Source organism: Falco naumanni, chromosome 6 (genome assembly GCF_017639655.2).
Source record: "Falco naumanni isolate bFalNau1 chromosome 6, bFalNau1.pat, whole genome shotgun sequence".
NCBI lineage: Eukaryota > Metazoa > Chordata > Aves > Falconiformes > Falconidae > Falco > Falco naumanni.
Genome location: NC_054059.1, coordinates 54,666,343 through 54,683,768, shown reverse-complemented (window position 1 = coordinate 54,683,768; position 17,426 = coordinate 54,666,343). Strand labels below are relative to the sequence as shown.

The 17,426-nt window shown below is 42.3% G+C and overlaps 1 protein-coding gene across 2 annotated transcripts in view; it reads right to left on the bottom strand.

Annotated features, from left to right (window-relative positions):
• The window catches only part of MOXD1 (monooxygenase DBH like 1), a 51,782-nt gene extending 35,564 nt beyond the window's left edge, over positions 1 to 16,218 (bottom strand). Inside the window, exons 1-4 of one of the 2 annotated variants that reach the window (XM_040598056.1) lie at positions 15,833 to 16,218; positions 3,746 to 3,892; positions 2,100 to 2,267; positions 1,890 to 1,973 (exon numbers count right to left, since the gene is read on the bottom strand). In XM_040598056.1, the coding sequence (XP_040453990.1) occupies positions 1,890 to 1,973; positions 2,100 to 2,267; positions 3,746 to 3,892; positions 15,833 to 16,099 (666 nt within the window). In that variant the 5' untranslated portion in view covers positions 16,100 to 16,218. Of the gene's footprint in view, positions 1 to 1,889; positions 1,974 to 2,099; positions 2,268 to 3,745; positions 3,893 to 4,576; positions 4,868 to 15,832 lie in introns of those variants that run through there. The other variant, XM_040598057.1, reaches the window with a different exon arrangement.
• Positions 16,219 to 17,426: the final 1,208 nt, after the last annotated feature.

Below are 17,426 nucleotides of genomic sequence, written 5' to 3'. Positions count from 1 at the left end.
AACACAGACTTTGATCAGGCCAAGTAATTCATCTATCCTCCCCTTTGTGAAATTCAATCTTTGTTTGCATAGCTAATTTCCTCCTGAGTAGCCATAAGCCCCATCCTTTGTGTATCAGTAGGCTTCAGGCAATGTTTAATCAGTTTGCAAGAGTGCATAGATACAATTCCACAACAGCCCTCTATGTGTCATCTACAAAAGTCACATATATGAAAATATAAGTTGTGCTCCTAAAAAGAAATGTTAAAGAAGTGTTCCTCTTTCCGTAATACTTTTTCTCTAAGTGTTTTTGAAGCAGGAGGATTAAATGTGTTTGCTTTTCTGAAGGTGGAAAATCACACTGAAGATTTTACTTTAATTTTTAACTTTATAAAAACCAAATAAATAACTGATTTCAAAATATGATTCCTGAAATTGTAATGTTCATCATACATCATCATAAAAACAAAGAATACAAAACTATTCTGGAAAATTAGTCAGTGTATTTCTGAGCTAAAATCATGTTTTAGCTTCCACCAACCAAATTATTTTAAAAAATTAGTAACATATGTGCAGTCAGGAAAAATATTTAAAAAATAAATTCAGAAAATACAAATAGTAAATAGTTCCAGAGAACTTTTTTGCAAAACAGCATGTATCTATAGCTTGCACCAAACTTAACATGGAAAGCATGATTCTGATATTACCATTTTGAAGCTCTCTCACTTGAAAGCAGAAATCTGGGAGGCCTGACATATATACTACATTACAAGCAAATTCTGCTTTTCATACAGATCTGTGAAAGTAGCTGCCACAAATTTCTAATGTGATTAAATATCAAGTGCATGAAGGGAGAAATTTGGACCTTGCAATTCTTCATTCTGATAAAGTGTGGAAACCTATAATATTTCAGAATAACTATAGGTATTTCTCAGACATACACCGGAGATCACGTTAAGTTCCCTGAGTTAATTTAAAATTTCAGTCTTACTGAACGCATTAGAGAAATCTGACTGACAATAATCCAAAAACTGGAAAAGAATTGTGTACCTAAAAGCATTCATGGGTTTAAAGAAAGATAAAAATGAAGGCCAGAGCTATCTCACTGTGCTATCTTAAGTGGTTTAACAATAATATTAAGTTGTTCTGTTAGGAGGTCTTCAGTATATTGCTCCTGGGAAGGAATGTGAGAACCATTTTTCCCGCAGCACTCTTAAGCATTCAGTTCCAAACTGAAAGAAAAGTTAGAATATGTGTTATAAGAAAACATGTTTGTGCATGCGGGTTTTGAAATCACTTTGGATCCTGCCGAACCTTGTGGGGATGTTTACATGTTTTCATTAATTTTTAAATATACTACAATATCCATCTCTTATTTCATAACACTCAGCTTTTACACAGCCAAAGACAGCGGTGTCTGTGCCCGTGTGATGTTACGTGGCATAACTCCACTGTGGTCACAGCATGAGAGGTGACTGGAATCATTTAAGAACTTGGCCTTTCATTTGAACAAATTTCACCATTTAATTATTTTTTAATTTAAAATTACTCTCTGTTAAAAGAATTTCATTAAATTCCTATATAAAAGTAGAAACTTGATGGAACATGCTTTTAGACAATTTTACTTAGTCTTTGCCAGAAACGATTACAGACAGAAAGAATTTTCGATCTTATTTTCTTGGGAGAGCTTGTAGAGGCAAAAGGAGGGTCCTCTGTCACTGTGCGTGGTGACTGTCAGGGCACACCACGATCAGGTCCTGGGTGCACATACACGTACACCTGACATGTTTGTGAAGACAGAGAAAAGGTCTTCTTTTCACTCCAGTAAGTAGTGAAACAAATTTTGAGAGTGCAAGAACTGATTTGAAGCATCTGAGCTCCTCTAAATTTGCTCAGTTTGAATCACTCACCTTTGTCACATGATGTTTCTCATGTTGTACAGGAATCTTAAACATTTGGCACCAATATGTTGTATCTTTGTCTGGTACAGGCACCTGTCTTAATAAAAAGGGCAAGAACACAATATTATAAAAGTCACATTACCCTGTTGCATAAGCCCAAAGCTTTGGCTACCACCTTATCCCCAGCTCCACATAAACCCAAACCCCGGAGTAACTTACGTCTTTGTTTGTCAAGTCAAAGTATGGCAAAGAGGCAGATAAGACTTCTTCTTTCTCAGGATTCAGTAGACGTAGACTCTTCGTACCACGATTAGACCCGTGGTAATTTTGACCTGCCTCTCCCATGTCTTTGTGGTGGTAGGCCCATATTACCCGCACTGTGCTCTCCTGAAAAAAAAAAAAACAAACACACACAAGGAAAAAAAAAAAAAGTACCCATCAGGAACAGGAACAATATCTTCAATATCTTCCTTACACAGTTTGCATAATTGCTACGATAGCTGTGATGTAGGTGTTCCTGTATTTGAACAATGACAAAGTTCAAAGAGGAGCAGTCATCTACTGACACATTTTTGCCTTAAAGTTAATAGTGTTTTACACTCATATGGTTCATTGGACATCAGACATATGCAGAAGTTGAATCTCTCTCTGATAGATTCCTTCATTAATGTCATAAATTTAAATCATATCTGCAAATAGCAGAACAGACTCATAAAGAAGTAACCAACTAAATGCATGAATTATTTTTTTCTAGAGATGTCACTTATTTGGCCAGCAATTAGGTTTCCCACCAAAACATTTTTCAGGCTCAGATCTGTAAAGGTGTGAATACCTTCTGTGAACTGCCATCCTTACATGCTAGGGAAGACAGACATTCAATTACAAAACAGATTTACATCTTAAAAATCGATCTACAGACACAGCACAGATCAATTCTCTGTAAAACATTCTCAGATTACAATAATCCCTTGAGATAAAGTACTCTAATAAATCTTCAAGTGTTCCAGAATGTTAAATTATACTGAGAATTTGGAGCAGGTGCGAAAACCATAGATCCATTGACTGCCCGGAAATCTGGTGGTTTATACAGCTGTGGTTTGCTTCCTGCATCTTTCAGCACCTCATGTTGCTATTATTGCACATATTGTAAAAACACAGAAAAACACAGAAAATGAAAATAGTGTTGAACTACTATAGCAATGCTTCCAAAATGGTTGGTAAACATGCCAAAGCATAGAAAGCTTAGCAAATGTCTCTAACCTGTCCGTCATTTCCAATACAGAAGTCATCAACTTTGTTAAAATTATGCTTAGGGAACAGTACAGCAGTTCCTAGGGCAACAGAAGAATTTAACACTAAAAGTATTTTACCGTGGAAAGCATTTGATCATAAAACTCTTCATCTTCTTAATTTTGAATAAAGAAATAAATATATACTTCAAATATAACTGCTCCAAACTTCTTTAAAAGTCTGTCTTTAAGATCAGTACAAGTTAGTGTGAGACCTAAAAAGTGTTTCTCAAGTTGGCATCTCTTGAACGATTGTAACTGTCAGATATGGGACTTGGTGGCCCTGAGATACCAGTTTCAATCCTGTGTTCACTTGGTGTGTTAGAAATTAGAGAACTTAATGTATTAAAGCAGAAGGACAAAGGAGGCTGAAATCAAAATATAAGAGCTTAATAAAAATAGCACAAGTATTTTACCTGGTTGTTTTAAGTTGACCAAACAGATGTTTTAGGAAGTGAATTTCTCTAAAACTGTTCTTTTACTAAGATGACATTATAATAACCAGCTTCATAACCACATATATATTTGGCCTGCATGAATTACTTCATCTCTCTGCATATAGGAGGAGCCTCTTACCGTTATGCTCTTGTCATTTGTGTCACAAGTATGCAGTTCTCTGCTAAAAGCCAATATTGTATGTGTGCTGTTTTCCATGGCATATTCCAGATGGTAATCCTGTTGAGGGTCCTTTTTTAGTACTCTGTTTTCATCTGCAAAATAATCCTGTTGAATTGAAAAGGTGGCCCATTATTAAAATCTAATATTACATTAAAAATGAAACTTGATTCCAATACTGAAGCCCCTTAAAACAAGTCTTTATCTAAAATGCTGAAGTATCAGAGTTTGGTATCAAATGATAAATCTGAGGCATCACCGAACTTTTTTTTCTATTAAAAATCTCCAAGAAAGCTAGTCTCCTTGATAAGCAGCATAAAGAGAGTATTATAATAATACGGTAGCCACTGTTAGAAAACCACAACAGCTACTCTTAACGTAGACCCCAAAAGATCAGTGTATGACATCTAAAGTGTTATGGAGAAACTGGTTAGATTAATTTATTTTACTCTTTTTAAAAGGACTTGTGATAAAGAATTTCATCTTTCTAAATGACGAACAGTCTGTTATCTTAAACATACACAATATTAAGCGAGACTCTTGTTTTACTTTAGACTGGAAAAATATGCCAGGGACAGTCAAAGTCAACACAAAATAACAAATAGCAAAAGGTAGCAGAAAGAGAAACAGGGAAGTGCTGCTCCGGTCAAATTCATAGCAATTTTAACACCATGCTGCCTGTACATAACTGCAGAAATAAAGACTGCATCCAATAAGCGAGAAGCCTAATATATCATAACTGGGATGTCATGAACTTTGGGAGAAATTACAGAAAGAACAAATTTCACTTACTGTTTGCATCAATGATATTATCGTTCCCTCTTTTCCCAAGTTTTTCTTTGTTTTTTCTTCCCCACAAAAAGCAAACCTCTTGAATGAACACCAACTGGAATCAGAAACCCTACGGCTTAACTAGCAGAGAAATCGCTCGGTTCATACAGCAGGTGCTGGGCTGGGGTTAGGTTGGGGTTTCTCAGGGAGGGCTGTTTGGGAGAAGGATGCTCCCTGCCTGGGGTTCAGCAGGGGCACGGCACGATGGGGAAGTGGCTGCAGCCATGCCGGGTCATTAACCTCCTCACCCTGAATTCCTGCAGCCCCGCACAGCTGGGACCCGGCCCTCCCTCTCCTCCCACCCTGGCCACCTGGAAAGGGCTGGCCGATGCCTCAGATGCACCTCCTCTGGTCACCCTCCTTCGAGTTTTAGGCTGTTTCTGCCCCGTTTGGGATGGGGAGGGGGGCAAACAGACAGATCCATCTCCCATGCCCAACAGGCTACAGGCGGACACCATTAACTGTGCGGTGTCCTTCGCAAAATAACACCGCGCTGACTGCTCCTGAAAGGCGTTTACTTCTGGACCTGTTTGGACCGCCATCCACTTTTAGAGAGATTTGTAGCTTTCCCTTTTTATTAAAGTGGAGGTAACCAAGCTGAAAAATTGCCAGACATTATGTCCAAGTTTTTGATACTGGTGAAAGTAGCTGATACATTACTAATCCACCAAAGGATCATTTAGAAGCTGTGATCTGAAACTTAACTCCAGCCCTAGAAATCTCTGTGTGTGCAAGAGGCCACATGCACACTAGTCAGAGTTCACAAGGGGGTCTGCCTTTTACACATGTACAAACAACAGTATGCCCAAACCTTTCATTAAGGTATACTAATTTCGAAAAAAAAATATGTAAAATTTCCTCAGTCATGATGAAGTTTCAAGGAAGAAAAGGGTAAAAAACCGGCCATTTTTCATCAGTATGAAAATATTCAGATTTAAATTTGTCTTGCCAAAACTACTGAAACAGTTTGGATTTTTTCTTTTCTGGAACAAAACTAAAATTAAAAAACATTGAAAGGTACCAAAATGAGTTTCCATATTTTTTTTTCAGCACTTCTCATGACTACAAATGAATTGGTACATATGTGAAAGAATGCAGACATGGAAAAATAATCACCAAAAATAGCAAAAGAGGAGTCTGGGACCTGAAGCTCTATGCTGAAAGAAAGGGAACTGATGAGTTATGTTTGTTTAGAGAAAGAATTTGGGATTTGCTTTTCCAGAGGGAAATAACAGGCCTGTTCTGGGGTGGTAGTTGAACATGGGTACTTTATGGGCTCAAAATCCTCCACTTTGTAATAAAACCCTGTATCAGAGCTCGGAAAGAAGCAGTGTACCTCTATACACAACACCATCCCTGCTCTGAAAACACTCCTCTATGGAATCTCTGCTTCCATCTCAAAAATAGTAAGGGCTTGTCTGGACGAGAAATGGAACCTTGTGAACGTCAGCTTTTACTGAAGCATGATATCTTTGCTGAAATGTTACATTAAATTGGAGGAAGGCGCCCTTTTATTCGATTACCCACACATTGAGTTACTGAGGAATACAAATTCAAGAACAGCTTTTCCTCATGTGAACAGTTGAAAGTCTTTGCCTGAAACCAGTGTGAAGGAAAGCTCAAAATTGTGAAGCAAAGTTAGGTGTGACAGTGAAATATATTTTGTTAGTGAACTTCGCCATTTCTTAACAAGTCTAGAGAACACAGCTGTAACAACAACAAAAAAAAACCACCTCTTGTGATATAGCCCTGACTTCCACGAGCCTGCGGGGAGAATGCAAAAATAACTTTAAGAAGTTGTGTAATTAAGGTATTAGCTCAGATGTGCCTTAATAATGTGATTGTCAGTGTAATTATTTCACTTGCCTGGATGACAGTCAAAGACAGGTCACAACTGTGGCTCTGTGAGGGCTCGTTTTGAGGCTGCTGGGGAATGCTTCACGGAAGGTGGTCCCAAAGCCAAGGCCCCAGGAGGGGACCATGCTGCTCCCCACGGGAGGAGGGATGTGTTGGGAGAGCTGCCCTGCCTGCCCGTGCGCTCCTGCCTGCCCCGGCTGTTGAAGTTGAGCAGCAGCTCGCTCAGTGACTAACCTTAAATTATTTTGTGGGTAGATGTTAATCTGACCAACTAATGTTAATCTTTCCCATGTGAAAATTTCTGTGAATTAATGAATTCCTTGTCTCTACTTACTTTCTCTGCCTGATACAGGCCACCTTGAAACAGACCCTGAATATCAGGGTGCCGAGAATATCTGGGAAGCAAATTTATGTAGTGCCCAGGAAGGCAGAGATGTCCATTTATTCCCAACTACCACTCCACTAAGTGCAGTGGGACTGCCCTAGAGGAATCAAGTGTGAGTACACTTGCCAGGAGCTATTTAGGAGTTAGTGAACAGCCTCTATTACTACTTTTATTTCCTTTGTTGAAAGTTATCCAGATGTTCATCACAAAAATAAAATCAAATAACATAACAAAAAAGATTCTGAACAGCTTAAGATTTGATTGCTCAGCCTCTCACAGGAAAAGGGTTTGTTCACCAGTTGTAAAACAAAATACGGCCACACTGCCAAGGAAACATACCGATCTCTTTCTTTTCACAGAGAAGATTTTAAGTCCAGCTACACAGACTTTGCTCTATTTATTCATCAGAGCTTAAAAGCCATTAAGACACATGTTTGTGTACAAAAGGTAACAAACAAAGGGACATTATAAAAAATGAAAACACACTGACAAACTGTGATGTCACATCCTTTTCAGCAGTATCTCGGAAAAGTAAGCAAAAGTTGGTTGTAGATATATCTATATAGATATACGTCTGTATCTTTATACATCTCCTATGCTTTCTTTCGTAGCAGAAAAATAGTAAATGAAAGTCCTGCCTCTATGGTACAAATGCAATCAAGATCACATCTGGACAGCTGACACTCCATTTAAGTCCTTCTATGTAGTCAAAGGAGAAAGCTGCATACCTCCGAGGCCTTTGAAAAGTGACAGCACGGAGGATGGATCCACCAGAGGCCAGAGAGGGGACACGAGGCATCCAGACTTCAGCTGGACTGAGGATATCTAAATACGGTTTGAAAGCCTCTCAGGGCCAGACTGATGCAATACAGAACCCACCTAAATTCACAGGTTTCACTCATTTAATTCTGCAGAGAAAGGAGTGTGACATTTTCATCAGCAGAATTACAGTGCTTCGATATCTGTCACAGATGGTCTGAGACATGCCTTGTATTGGAACAGTTTATTCTTCCTATCAGGTAGGAAAACTCTGTAATGCGGTGACCTCTTTCACACAGATTTGGTTTTGCTACCCCATACAGTTATCTATAAAACTTGTCTTTTGTAGGATGGATTATACGGATACAAGTACCCTCAAATTTCATGGAGTCTCAGCAGAAATCCGCAATAACTATCAAGTCCTTAAAACTGAATTTCTGAAGCACTCACAGCACAAACTTGTCAACATGGATTTATGCACTTGCACCCAGATTCTTCAATTTCTTATACACACAGAAGTATATACAATACATTAAATGAAGGTAAAGTTTTAAAGTTTCACATCAACTTCACATCAGAAGCGTAAGCATTACAGAAAGAAAAGGGTAAAAAAACCATTTTGCTAGCATTAATATATATGTTAGTTATTTAAATAGCAAGTGTTTAAAACAAAGTTTCAGAAATGTTATCAGTCATGCTACATAATAACAAAGATGTTACTTTTATTTCAGAGTTTGCTTATGTAAACTGTTTACATGTGAAATGTTTAAAGTTTCTGTACTCCCTTTAATAATATTGCACAAAATGGCATTTTAAACTCTGGACTAAGTCATGCGATCAGTCAAGTAATTAGGAATCTCCTACCTTACATTACCTACAAGTTGAAGCAATATATGGAAAATGAAAAATCTTCCTGACAGTAAAAGTTATGTTCTTTTCCAGATGTGAAGCCAAACATGTTATACTGTTTTTCAGATCCCATTAACCACTCCCTTTCTTATAAAAAATGTTTTGCAGCATATATGGTTTCTGATTGCTGATGATAGCTGTTCTACAAGCAGTCAGGGAGAATAATTTCTTAAGGATGTGAAAAGAGGCTGGTTTCTCCTTCGAGAATGTAAGCACAGCTGCAGAGGGAAGCCTGACCCTGAAAGCACCACCAGCTGTCATCGCAGGCAGGAACAGGTGTTTATGGGACTCCCTCCCCAGATCTTTACAATGTACAAGATTGTTTTGTTTATGAGATCCATTTCCCATCCTGAATTATATATAGCACCTTTCAACCTCAAGGAGCATAAAATAACTCTCAAATCCATCCCATCCAGCAATCGCCTTGCAGGCTTGGCTTGTAAGCAGCTCTGCTGCTGGGATTTATAGTCACTGCCCTTCTCTAACTGGGAGACCACTGCTATTTCAGCAGCAATTTTACACTTACAAGTGAGTAAAGGGACAAGCCAGGCATGGGAAATGATGGAAAAACAAGCTGTGGTGCAACTAGTCCTCACCAATGGTCGGTAGCCAACCCATGGAGTTTCAAACATCCCCAAACTACCAAACTGATGTAGAAGATGAGGGCTGAAGACAAGTCTGGCAAAAGGAACTGGGGAGCTGTAATTAAGATGAAAGGTGGCACAGGAGATGCTCTGTCTTAGTATAAACAGGATAGTGAAATTGCTATAGTACAACAAAACAACTGACCAAAACGCTTGTTTGAAATAGGCAACAAGCAATGCCTTTCCCAGTTTCCAAAAAAAACCCAACTGTGGTTAACATTTCTCTTTTTTATTGTTGCATTCAGTTTAGATGGAATCCTGCTGCTCATGGTTCCAGCACACACTGGATATTACCACCAAAAAGAAGCTGGTTTTACATTGTATTTGGGAAGAAGCAAACCGGGCATGAGTTTACAAATAAGCAAACCAAACTTTGTGAAACCTCAAAGAAATTTCAGCTTGAGTTTCAAGCAAAGATCTTACTCTGCTCTTAGGGAAAAGCTGAGCCCGCCCACAGAAAACTAACATGAAGCAGGAGTCTGAAAGCACCACTGCTCCATACAGAAACACCTGGAGAGCATTCTAGTTGACTGATCCAACCTTGAGATTGGCCCCAAGTGAAGAAATATCCATAAAAAAGGGTACAGCAACAGCAATCAAGCAGTTGCAAGAAGTTCCTGACGTAACTGGGATTGGTAAATTCAGCTTCTGCGCTATGAGCAGTCTGTTTGCAATTAATTTACTGATTTATGTTGGTTCTTTTTTACCTGCACAGCAGATTATCATGAAGCAATTCAGTCCTTGCTAGGAAGCCTGGATCTCACTCACATGGGCAGTTGCGAGAAGCTGCGCACAATTCCTGGTACAATTTCAATTAAACTGGCTGAATGACACTGGAGTAAATGAGGATTATTTCCTTCAAGTGTACTACTAACTTTGACAAGGACAGAAAATTTTTACCTGTAGCAAATAATTGTGAGTGTGTCTGCATTTTAAATGCCAGCATACATATATACACAAAGACACACATTTTCCACTTGTGTATTTACAGAAGCAGATGTATGTGAGTGTGCATGTACATAGATTTTCTTTGCAAAAAGAGGGTATGCATTTTTTACACATGAAACACAGTTATTTACTTAGAGACATGTCTTCCCTCATTCAAACTGTGTCATTTGAATACACTTCAGTGTATTCCTTATATTTAGTTAAACGCTGCCCAAGGCAGCTTCCCAGTAGCCTACAGCCAGCAGCGACACCCCTTGGTTTCTGTGGCATTCCTGGGCCATATAAAAATATCACTTTCCCCACACACAAATGAAAAACATTGAAATGTGGAGAGCTCTCTAACTTACCACACAAAGGTGTAAGAAGCACAAGCAGTTAGAAGTTGAAATACATCGCTTATCGGCGTGGATAATTTGACTTTGCAGCAGAGTCCCAAGCACCTATCTGAGTCTTTACATCAGGAACAAATGTTGATTTAAGAGGTTATATTCCAGTTATATCAGAAGCTATAAAGTTAGATTAAAGGCTGTCTTAACACAAATAGACTAGACAAAACATGTAGCAAAGTGTTTTAAGGGAAAGAAAAATCTGAAGTAGGAGATACTGCATGATCCAGCCTTCCAACTGCACTTTATCTCAAGGAGCATTCCTTACACAGGAGCCACATTTAACCTTGTTCTAATTACTTTAATTACTTCAATTATGAGAAAGTTTTAAATACACTCAAGGGATTTTCAACTATTAGTGATACTTGTTCCCAAAAATTCTGGTTTTGCCTTGGAAAATCTCCCTTCTTCCTTCTCCTAATTCTAAGATAATTGTTTATATTAAGAATTAAATCATTCCCCCATTATTGTAAGCCTCTGCATCACTTACAGTGGCTACATTTCCATCCTGCCCCAGGTACTTATTTTTGGGGAGCTGTAAGAAAATTTTGTTTTCTTGGTGTTTCCAAAATCCAAAGGAGAAGGAAAAATACCATAAAGAACAAAAAATTCTTGTGAAACAGCACCCCAAAGTCTGCAAAACACAAGAGCTACAGAATTCTTATCTTTTGTTCACCAACTGTTGCTTCCCTGTCCTAACTATTGTACCTCTGAAAGGGAACTACAAAGCACCCAGCCAGTGGAGATGTACACTGGAGTGTCTCTTTATGCCCCACATCGAAGCCAAGAGGGACTCATTACTCATCTGGAGATTTTGCCCCAATGCCCAAAGGCATGAAATACCTCCAACAAAGCACCAACTGAGATATGTCAGTGTGGCACTCGCTTTGCATCTCTCTCTTGGTGCCTTTCAAGTTGTTTTCTAAACACTTCTTTTGTTGCTGTTGGCATGAGTGCACTTAAAAGCAGCATATAGTTAAGTACAGAGAATGCTCACTGTTTTCTGTCCTTTAAAATCTCTTCCAAGTACTTCCCTATGAGCAATTAAGCTAACTCTATGGGATACATTTGATAACAGATATTCTTTAGTTTGGGTGACAGTTAACAAGCAAGGCTGTAATGAATAATAAAGTACTTTTTAGTGACACACAGTCCCTATTCACCCTGAGCAGGGACTATTTTTGTGCAAGTTCAACAGAAGATTCTAACAATGCAACCCTCTTGTATAACTTGCACAAAATAGGCATTCATCAAGGAGGATTACTCTCCCCAAAATGGGGCTCTCAGCAGCTACGTGCTGTGGGTGGGGATGCACAATTCCAGACAGGGGTGGAGACCAAGGAAAAGGCATGGGTCTAGCATGAAAACGCATGCTGTGTCAATTCATAAGAACAAAAGAGATGCATTTAAAAAAAAAAAAAAAAAAATAAAAGAAAAAAAGAAGAAAAAAATTAAAACTAAATGTAAAAGCTAAGGCTACCCCAACAGCCTTTAGGAAGAGTAACATGTGCTGCAAGTGACCATGACAATATTTCAAGGTAACATTTTGCTAAGTAAGAACTCTCCTTCCAAGTCCACCCCCTCCCTATAGAGACAAAGGCAGCTTCCAGCTTTTCAGCACCAGCCCCCATAGGTATCTTCTACTTGTTCTTGAACATGCTCACTCAACCCCACCCCACCCCCACCTCCCGTAATTTGCCACCCTGTCACCACAGGGCTCTCCGTAACATGCACAAATAATTTGTTCACTGGTCACCCTCTTTTTCTCCTTCTGCTTGGTAGAGGTGCCTTCCTCACAACAGCACAGTAAAGCTATGCATATATGTATGCCATTCATACTATGTCCTCTGCATCCTCCCAAATTATGTTTAGGTTCCCATTCCAAATACCAAACTTCTGAAATGTCAGGATAGCAAATGTATAATTCTTCAATGATTTAAATGCTCTCCAAAAAACTACTGTGGTATACCATGAAGGTTTTTTCTTCTTTCATGACATCGTAATGGTTTTCACCTTGATACATTTAGGGAGAACTAAACGTCAGACTTTCAAATCATTTTAGTCTTTACTTATGCCAGCCACTCTTTTAGCTTAAATACAGCTCAAACATGGAAAAGCAAACCAAAACAAAAAACTCATTACACCCAAGTTCAGGATACACCTAAAACTGAGAAAGTAAAATCCGATCTTGGATATCCAGAACTTTGAGTCACCAGATTTTTTCAAGTCAAGCGCTGCCTGCTGATGGTGAGAGTAACATCTCCTTGCTCTGAGACGATGAAGAATAAATGCCAGAGGAAATGTTTTCTCTCTTTTCTGAAAATTGGCTGAAGTTTTCCTCTATATTGATACACAGGTCTCCCACAAACTACGGAGTATCTGCTTTTACCTTTGCTGATGGCTATAGTCTAACTACATTTACATGTTTGCTCCCAGAAGAGGACTCTTCCCTACAAGAACACTTTCTATTTTTAAAGGAGAGAAAATTTGGGGGTGGGGTGGGAGGCTGAATTCTCCCAGGAGACTAGCCATTTCAGTGCCCACTTGAAAGACTATAAAGGTGTTTCAGAACATCTTCTGAAAATCATGCCACTAACAAGCACCTCAAAACTTTCAAAGAAACCAAAAAATGACCCTTCTAAGAGTTTAGACCACGATGCACATTTTCCGACTGATGATCATGGAATAAAAACATATTTCTAAAACCAAAAAGAAAAGTAGGTTCTTTCATTATAGGGTGTACATATTTTATAGAGTGCAGCTAGGCATAAAACCACATACTTTCAAGGGTACTATCTATGAAAAATTATTTTTCAGTAGTAAATAGCATAAATGATGGTGATATACACTTAACACAGAATGCATTTTTTAAATATTAACTGTGTTTGTGTGTCCAGTAAAGGGAAGAATTAGGTATTATTGAAATAGCATTCTAGAACAAGTTACTCATTCTATAGCAATCCCTGCTGACTGGCCAGAAAAAGGCCTTTTGACAAATTTTGTTTCTTCACCGTCCTTGTTTCTGGCCTTTCCTTGATGGTGCAAGTATGGAAATATTTTAACAGAGCGATGTTTTAAAAGACCACAGTCCAGTTTAAAATGCAACCTTGCTGCCTAGAACTGAAGAAGGAACTGGGATGGAGAAAACCTTACCTTGCAAGCAAGCTTAACAGAAGTGTTTCTTCTGTTCCTTACCTACGCAAAAGTGCAACAAAATAACTCATAGCGCTTAGCACAGCAGATGTTTGTGCCCTAAATGAGCATTTCAGGAAAATTCCAGGTGTTCTGTAACAGGGGGCACTTGCCTCTTCCATCTCAGTTGTATTTGACATGGGATGCCAGTGAACAAAATCTTTGGAAGGAAAAAGAAATTTGCATGGGGCTATTTTTAAAGGATCCCGAAAACCTGCAAGGGGTGTTGAAAAGAGCCACAAAAGTTCTTCAAGTGCTGGGGAACATGTCCTGCAGTGGGATGCTTAAAGAGCTCGATCTATTTATTTTATGCAAAAGAAAACTGAGGAGTGACTTGACTGCAGCATATAAATAACTTAATGGAGGCAGGATGCAGGGGGAGTAGAGTTTTTAATATAGTAGGGAAAATACATAGCTGGAACCTGAACCCAGACAAACTAATATTGTAAATCAGGAGTAGCACAGACTTACCACTGCCACAAGCTATCAAGGGAAGTGATGGATCCTCCCTCACTGGATGTCTTTACACTGTGTTTGGATGTCTTTCTAAAAGGCATGCTTTCCCCTAACAGGATCTATGCACTAACAAAGCACAAAGTTTGGGTTTATTTTAATGGTTAATAGATGTATCTTTTGAAGTATAAGTCTCCAGAAAGCCCAGCCTTCTGTGAGCTAAAAGTTCATTGCTCAATGACCAGAATTGGGTGGGTTTATTATTAGTGTTTTATTTAGACTAAGTTTTTAAGAAAAATTATCTTAATTTTGAAATAAGGAGAGGAAAAAAACTAAAAATCATCAGTCTGAACTTAGATAAGACAAATATATGCCTAAACTTGGTATACCAAATTAATGGGGGGGTGGGGAAACAGCAGCAAGAGTATATTAAGCATTTAGTTTTCTTATGGCAAGATGTTAATAAAAGCCTACATTCTAAAGAAAAAGCTCACAAAATTTAAGCAGCAGCTTCAAAGCTCAGCTAGCTCTAACATAAGGAAGAAAAGATTTCTCTTAGACCATACTCTAACAACTGGGTGTTAACTCTGCTCTCAAATTGCCTTCTAGAAGTTATTATTGAGGAATTGGGGGCAGTAAGATGTCACGCTGGGCTTGATTCCCCTTTCACTGACGCATGGGACGAGCTGTCCCTGCTCCCCTGGCCCCAGAGCAACTCCTCTAGGCTGGATCTCAGGTCAGTGAGAGGGAACTGAAGGTGCGGGTCCCATCCCCTCTCACGGCTCCTACCCCACCAGCCACCAATGCCTCTTGGAGGAGATGCTTTGCTGGGAGCACCAGCGGAGCTAATGTCCCACACTCCTGTTCCCAGCTGTAGCCCTGGCAATGTCTAGACAACTACAGAAACATACCTAGAAGATTATGCCAGTGCAGTTGAGCTCCTGTGAGGTTGCTTTACCGGACCAAGAAGTACCAGGAGTCCCTGGTTGATCTAAAGGACTCCGTAAGTGCTTTTCAATATCTGAGCCAAAACACCTCCAAGTGAGGAGAGGAGAAACACCAAGGACAGGAGCAGCACCGGCTGTGCCCCTGCAGATGAGAACACCAGCAGGCTGGGAAGCTGGTGGGATCGTGCCCTTGTGGCTGTGGGATTACAAAGAGCAAGCTCAGGCGGCACCGGGGCGGCCAAGCTCCATCACCCGCGGGCAGGGCGAGGGAGAAGGTGCCGCACCTCGCGGGGGGACACTGCCATCCCTCCTCTCTCCTCGGCTCCGGGCTCGGCCGGCCGGCGGGGAGAGGGTGCCCAAGGAGAGAGAAAAGGGCTGTTGCACTTTCTGGATAAAGAGGAGGAAACCTGACACCTTTGACGAAATCCATGTAGAAGTTTAGAGGGAAGGTTGGCAGGGAGCGGATCGAAAAGGAGTAGCTCCTCCGGGGGCAGAGTTACGCGGAACAATAGGGATAACCAGAAAGCTGGAAGGAAGAAGCAGAGAGGTACGGAGATGAGGGGCGAGGAGGCTGCAAAAGAAAGAGGGGCAGGGGAAGAGGGGCGTCCCGAGAAAGAAACTGCGGGGGGAAGGTGGGCGGACAAAGGCGACCCGGGGCGCGGGAGCGGGATGCCGGGAGCGCTCTCCCCCGGCAGGGGCCGGCGGCTTGCGGGCGAGGGGAAGGAGCCTGGCCTTACCTGCAGGTAGGGCTGGCCCTTCTCCACGCCCCCCACCACGATGTCGGCCGAGGCCATGCCGCCGCTGGCCGAGAGCCCGAAGCCCACGTAGCCGCGGGTGCGCACCTCCAGGCGGAAGGCGAGGGCGCTGCCGCGGCGGCCCCAGCGCAGGCGGTAGGCGCCCGCGCCGTCCAGCACCGCGCTGTGCGGGTAGCTCCGCGGCGGCGGCCCGGCGGCGGCACACAGCAGCCCGCCCAGCACCAGCGCCCAGGGGCGCAGCCGCCGCATCCTCCCGCCGCGCACCGGCGGCCGCCTCTGCCTCAGCGTGTGCCCCGGCGCGCGTGTGTCCGGGCGCGCGTGTGCGTGTGCGTTGTGTGTGCGCGGGGAAGGGGGGCCGGGTGCCCCGGTCACCCCGCCCCCGCTGCGGGCGGCACCGTGCCGGCCGGCCCCGTCGGGGCAGCGCGCCCTCGGCAGCCGCTTTGTTCGCTCCCCGCCCCGGCCCGGCGCTGGCTGCCGCCCCCGGTTCCCCCGCGCCGCCCGCCGGGGCCCGGCCCCCGCCGCGCCGGCAGCACCTGCCGTGCCCTCGCCGCTGCCGCGGGCTCCCGCGGGGGCTTCGCGGGAGGCGTTCGGCTCACGTTAACGAGCGAAAATCCTCCTCCCGACGGGGGCGGCGGAGAGGAGGCGGCGGACGGGGCTCCCCCGCTGCTCGCTGGGACCCCCCGGCCCCGCGGGAGCTTTGACTCCGGTGGAAGAAGCGCGCGGGCGGGAGCCCGGAGGCGAGCGGGCGCTTTCCAGCTCCCCGCCGCTTCTGCACTTAGCGTGGGAGCACGGTGCCGGGAACGGAGGGCTGAGCAGGAGATGCCCCCGTCGGGAGACTTATTTTTGCTCCGTAAGTGGAAAACGGAGGAGGACTCCCGGAGTGATTGGCACTGAGGCGCCCGCAAAAGCCCAGCTCAAAAGGCCACCCGCCTCCCCTGACGCTCCCGCGCCCGTCCCCGCTGCCGCCGTCGCTCGGGCCGGCCCGGCCATGCGGTCCCCGACACACCCGCGAGAGAAGCTGCACCCCCTGCCCCTCGGCGCACCGCCCGCTCCTCCCCGCCATCTCGGTGGAAAAGTAAAGATCAGAAAGAGGGTCTGGAGCCTTGTTCCCCAGCCCCCTGCAGATCTGCATGGAAAGAAAAAACAGCAAAGTCCCCAAACCGGGAAAGTCATGGTCCACCAGGAGTCGTATCGACTCTTGAAAGCTCCAAGCAGTACGAAATCAGTTTCAAAACGAAGTTACGCTGTTTGAATTGTCTTTTGTTCATGTTTAAACAAAAGAGAAAGAGCCTGGCACTCAATCGAAATGAAACATTAATTCTATGAAAAGCGATCAAACTAGTACATAAGGGAAATTAGTAACACTTCCTTTTTAGCCTTTTGCATGAAAATATTTCACAAATATCACCACCTACTGTGATGTGAGGAATACATCAAACTACAGAACAACTTCTAGAAGAGAAAAATGCTTGAAAGTGATAAACACCAAATATTACTTTCACCTAAAACATTGTAAGACGTGAAAGAAAAACAAGAATTAGGTACTGGCGAACTGAAAGCACTTTTTAAAGGGAAT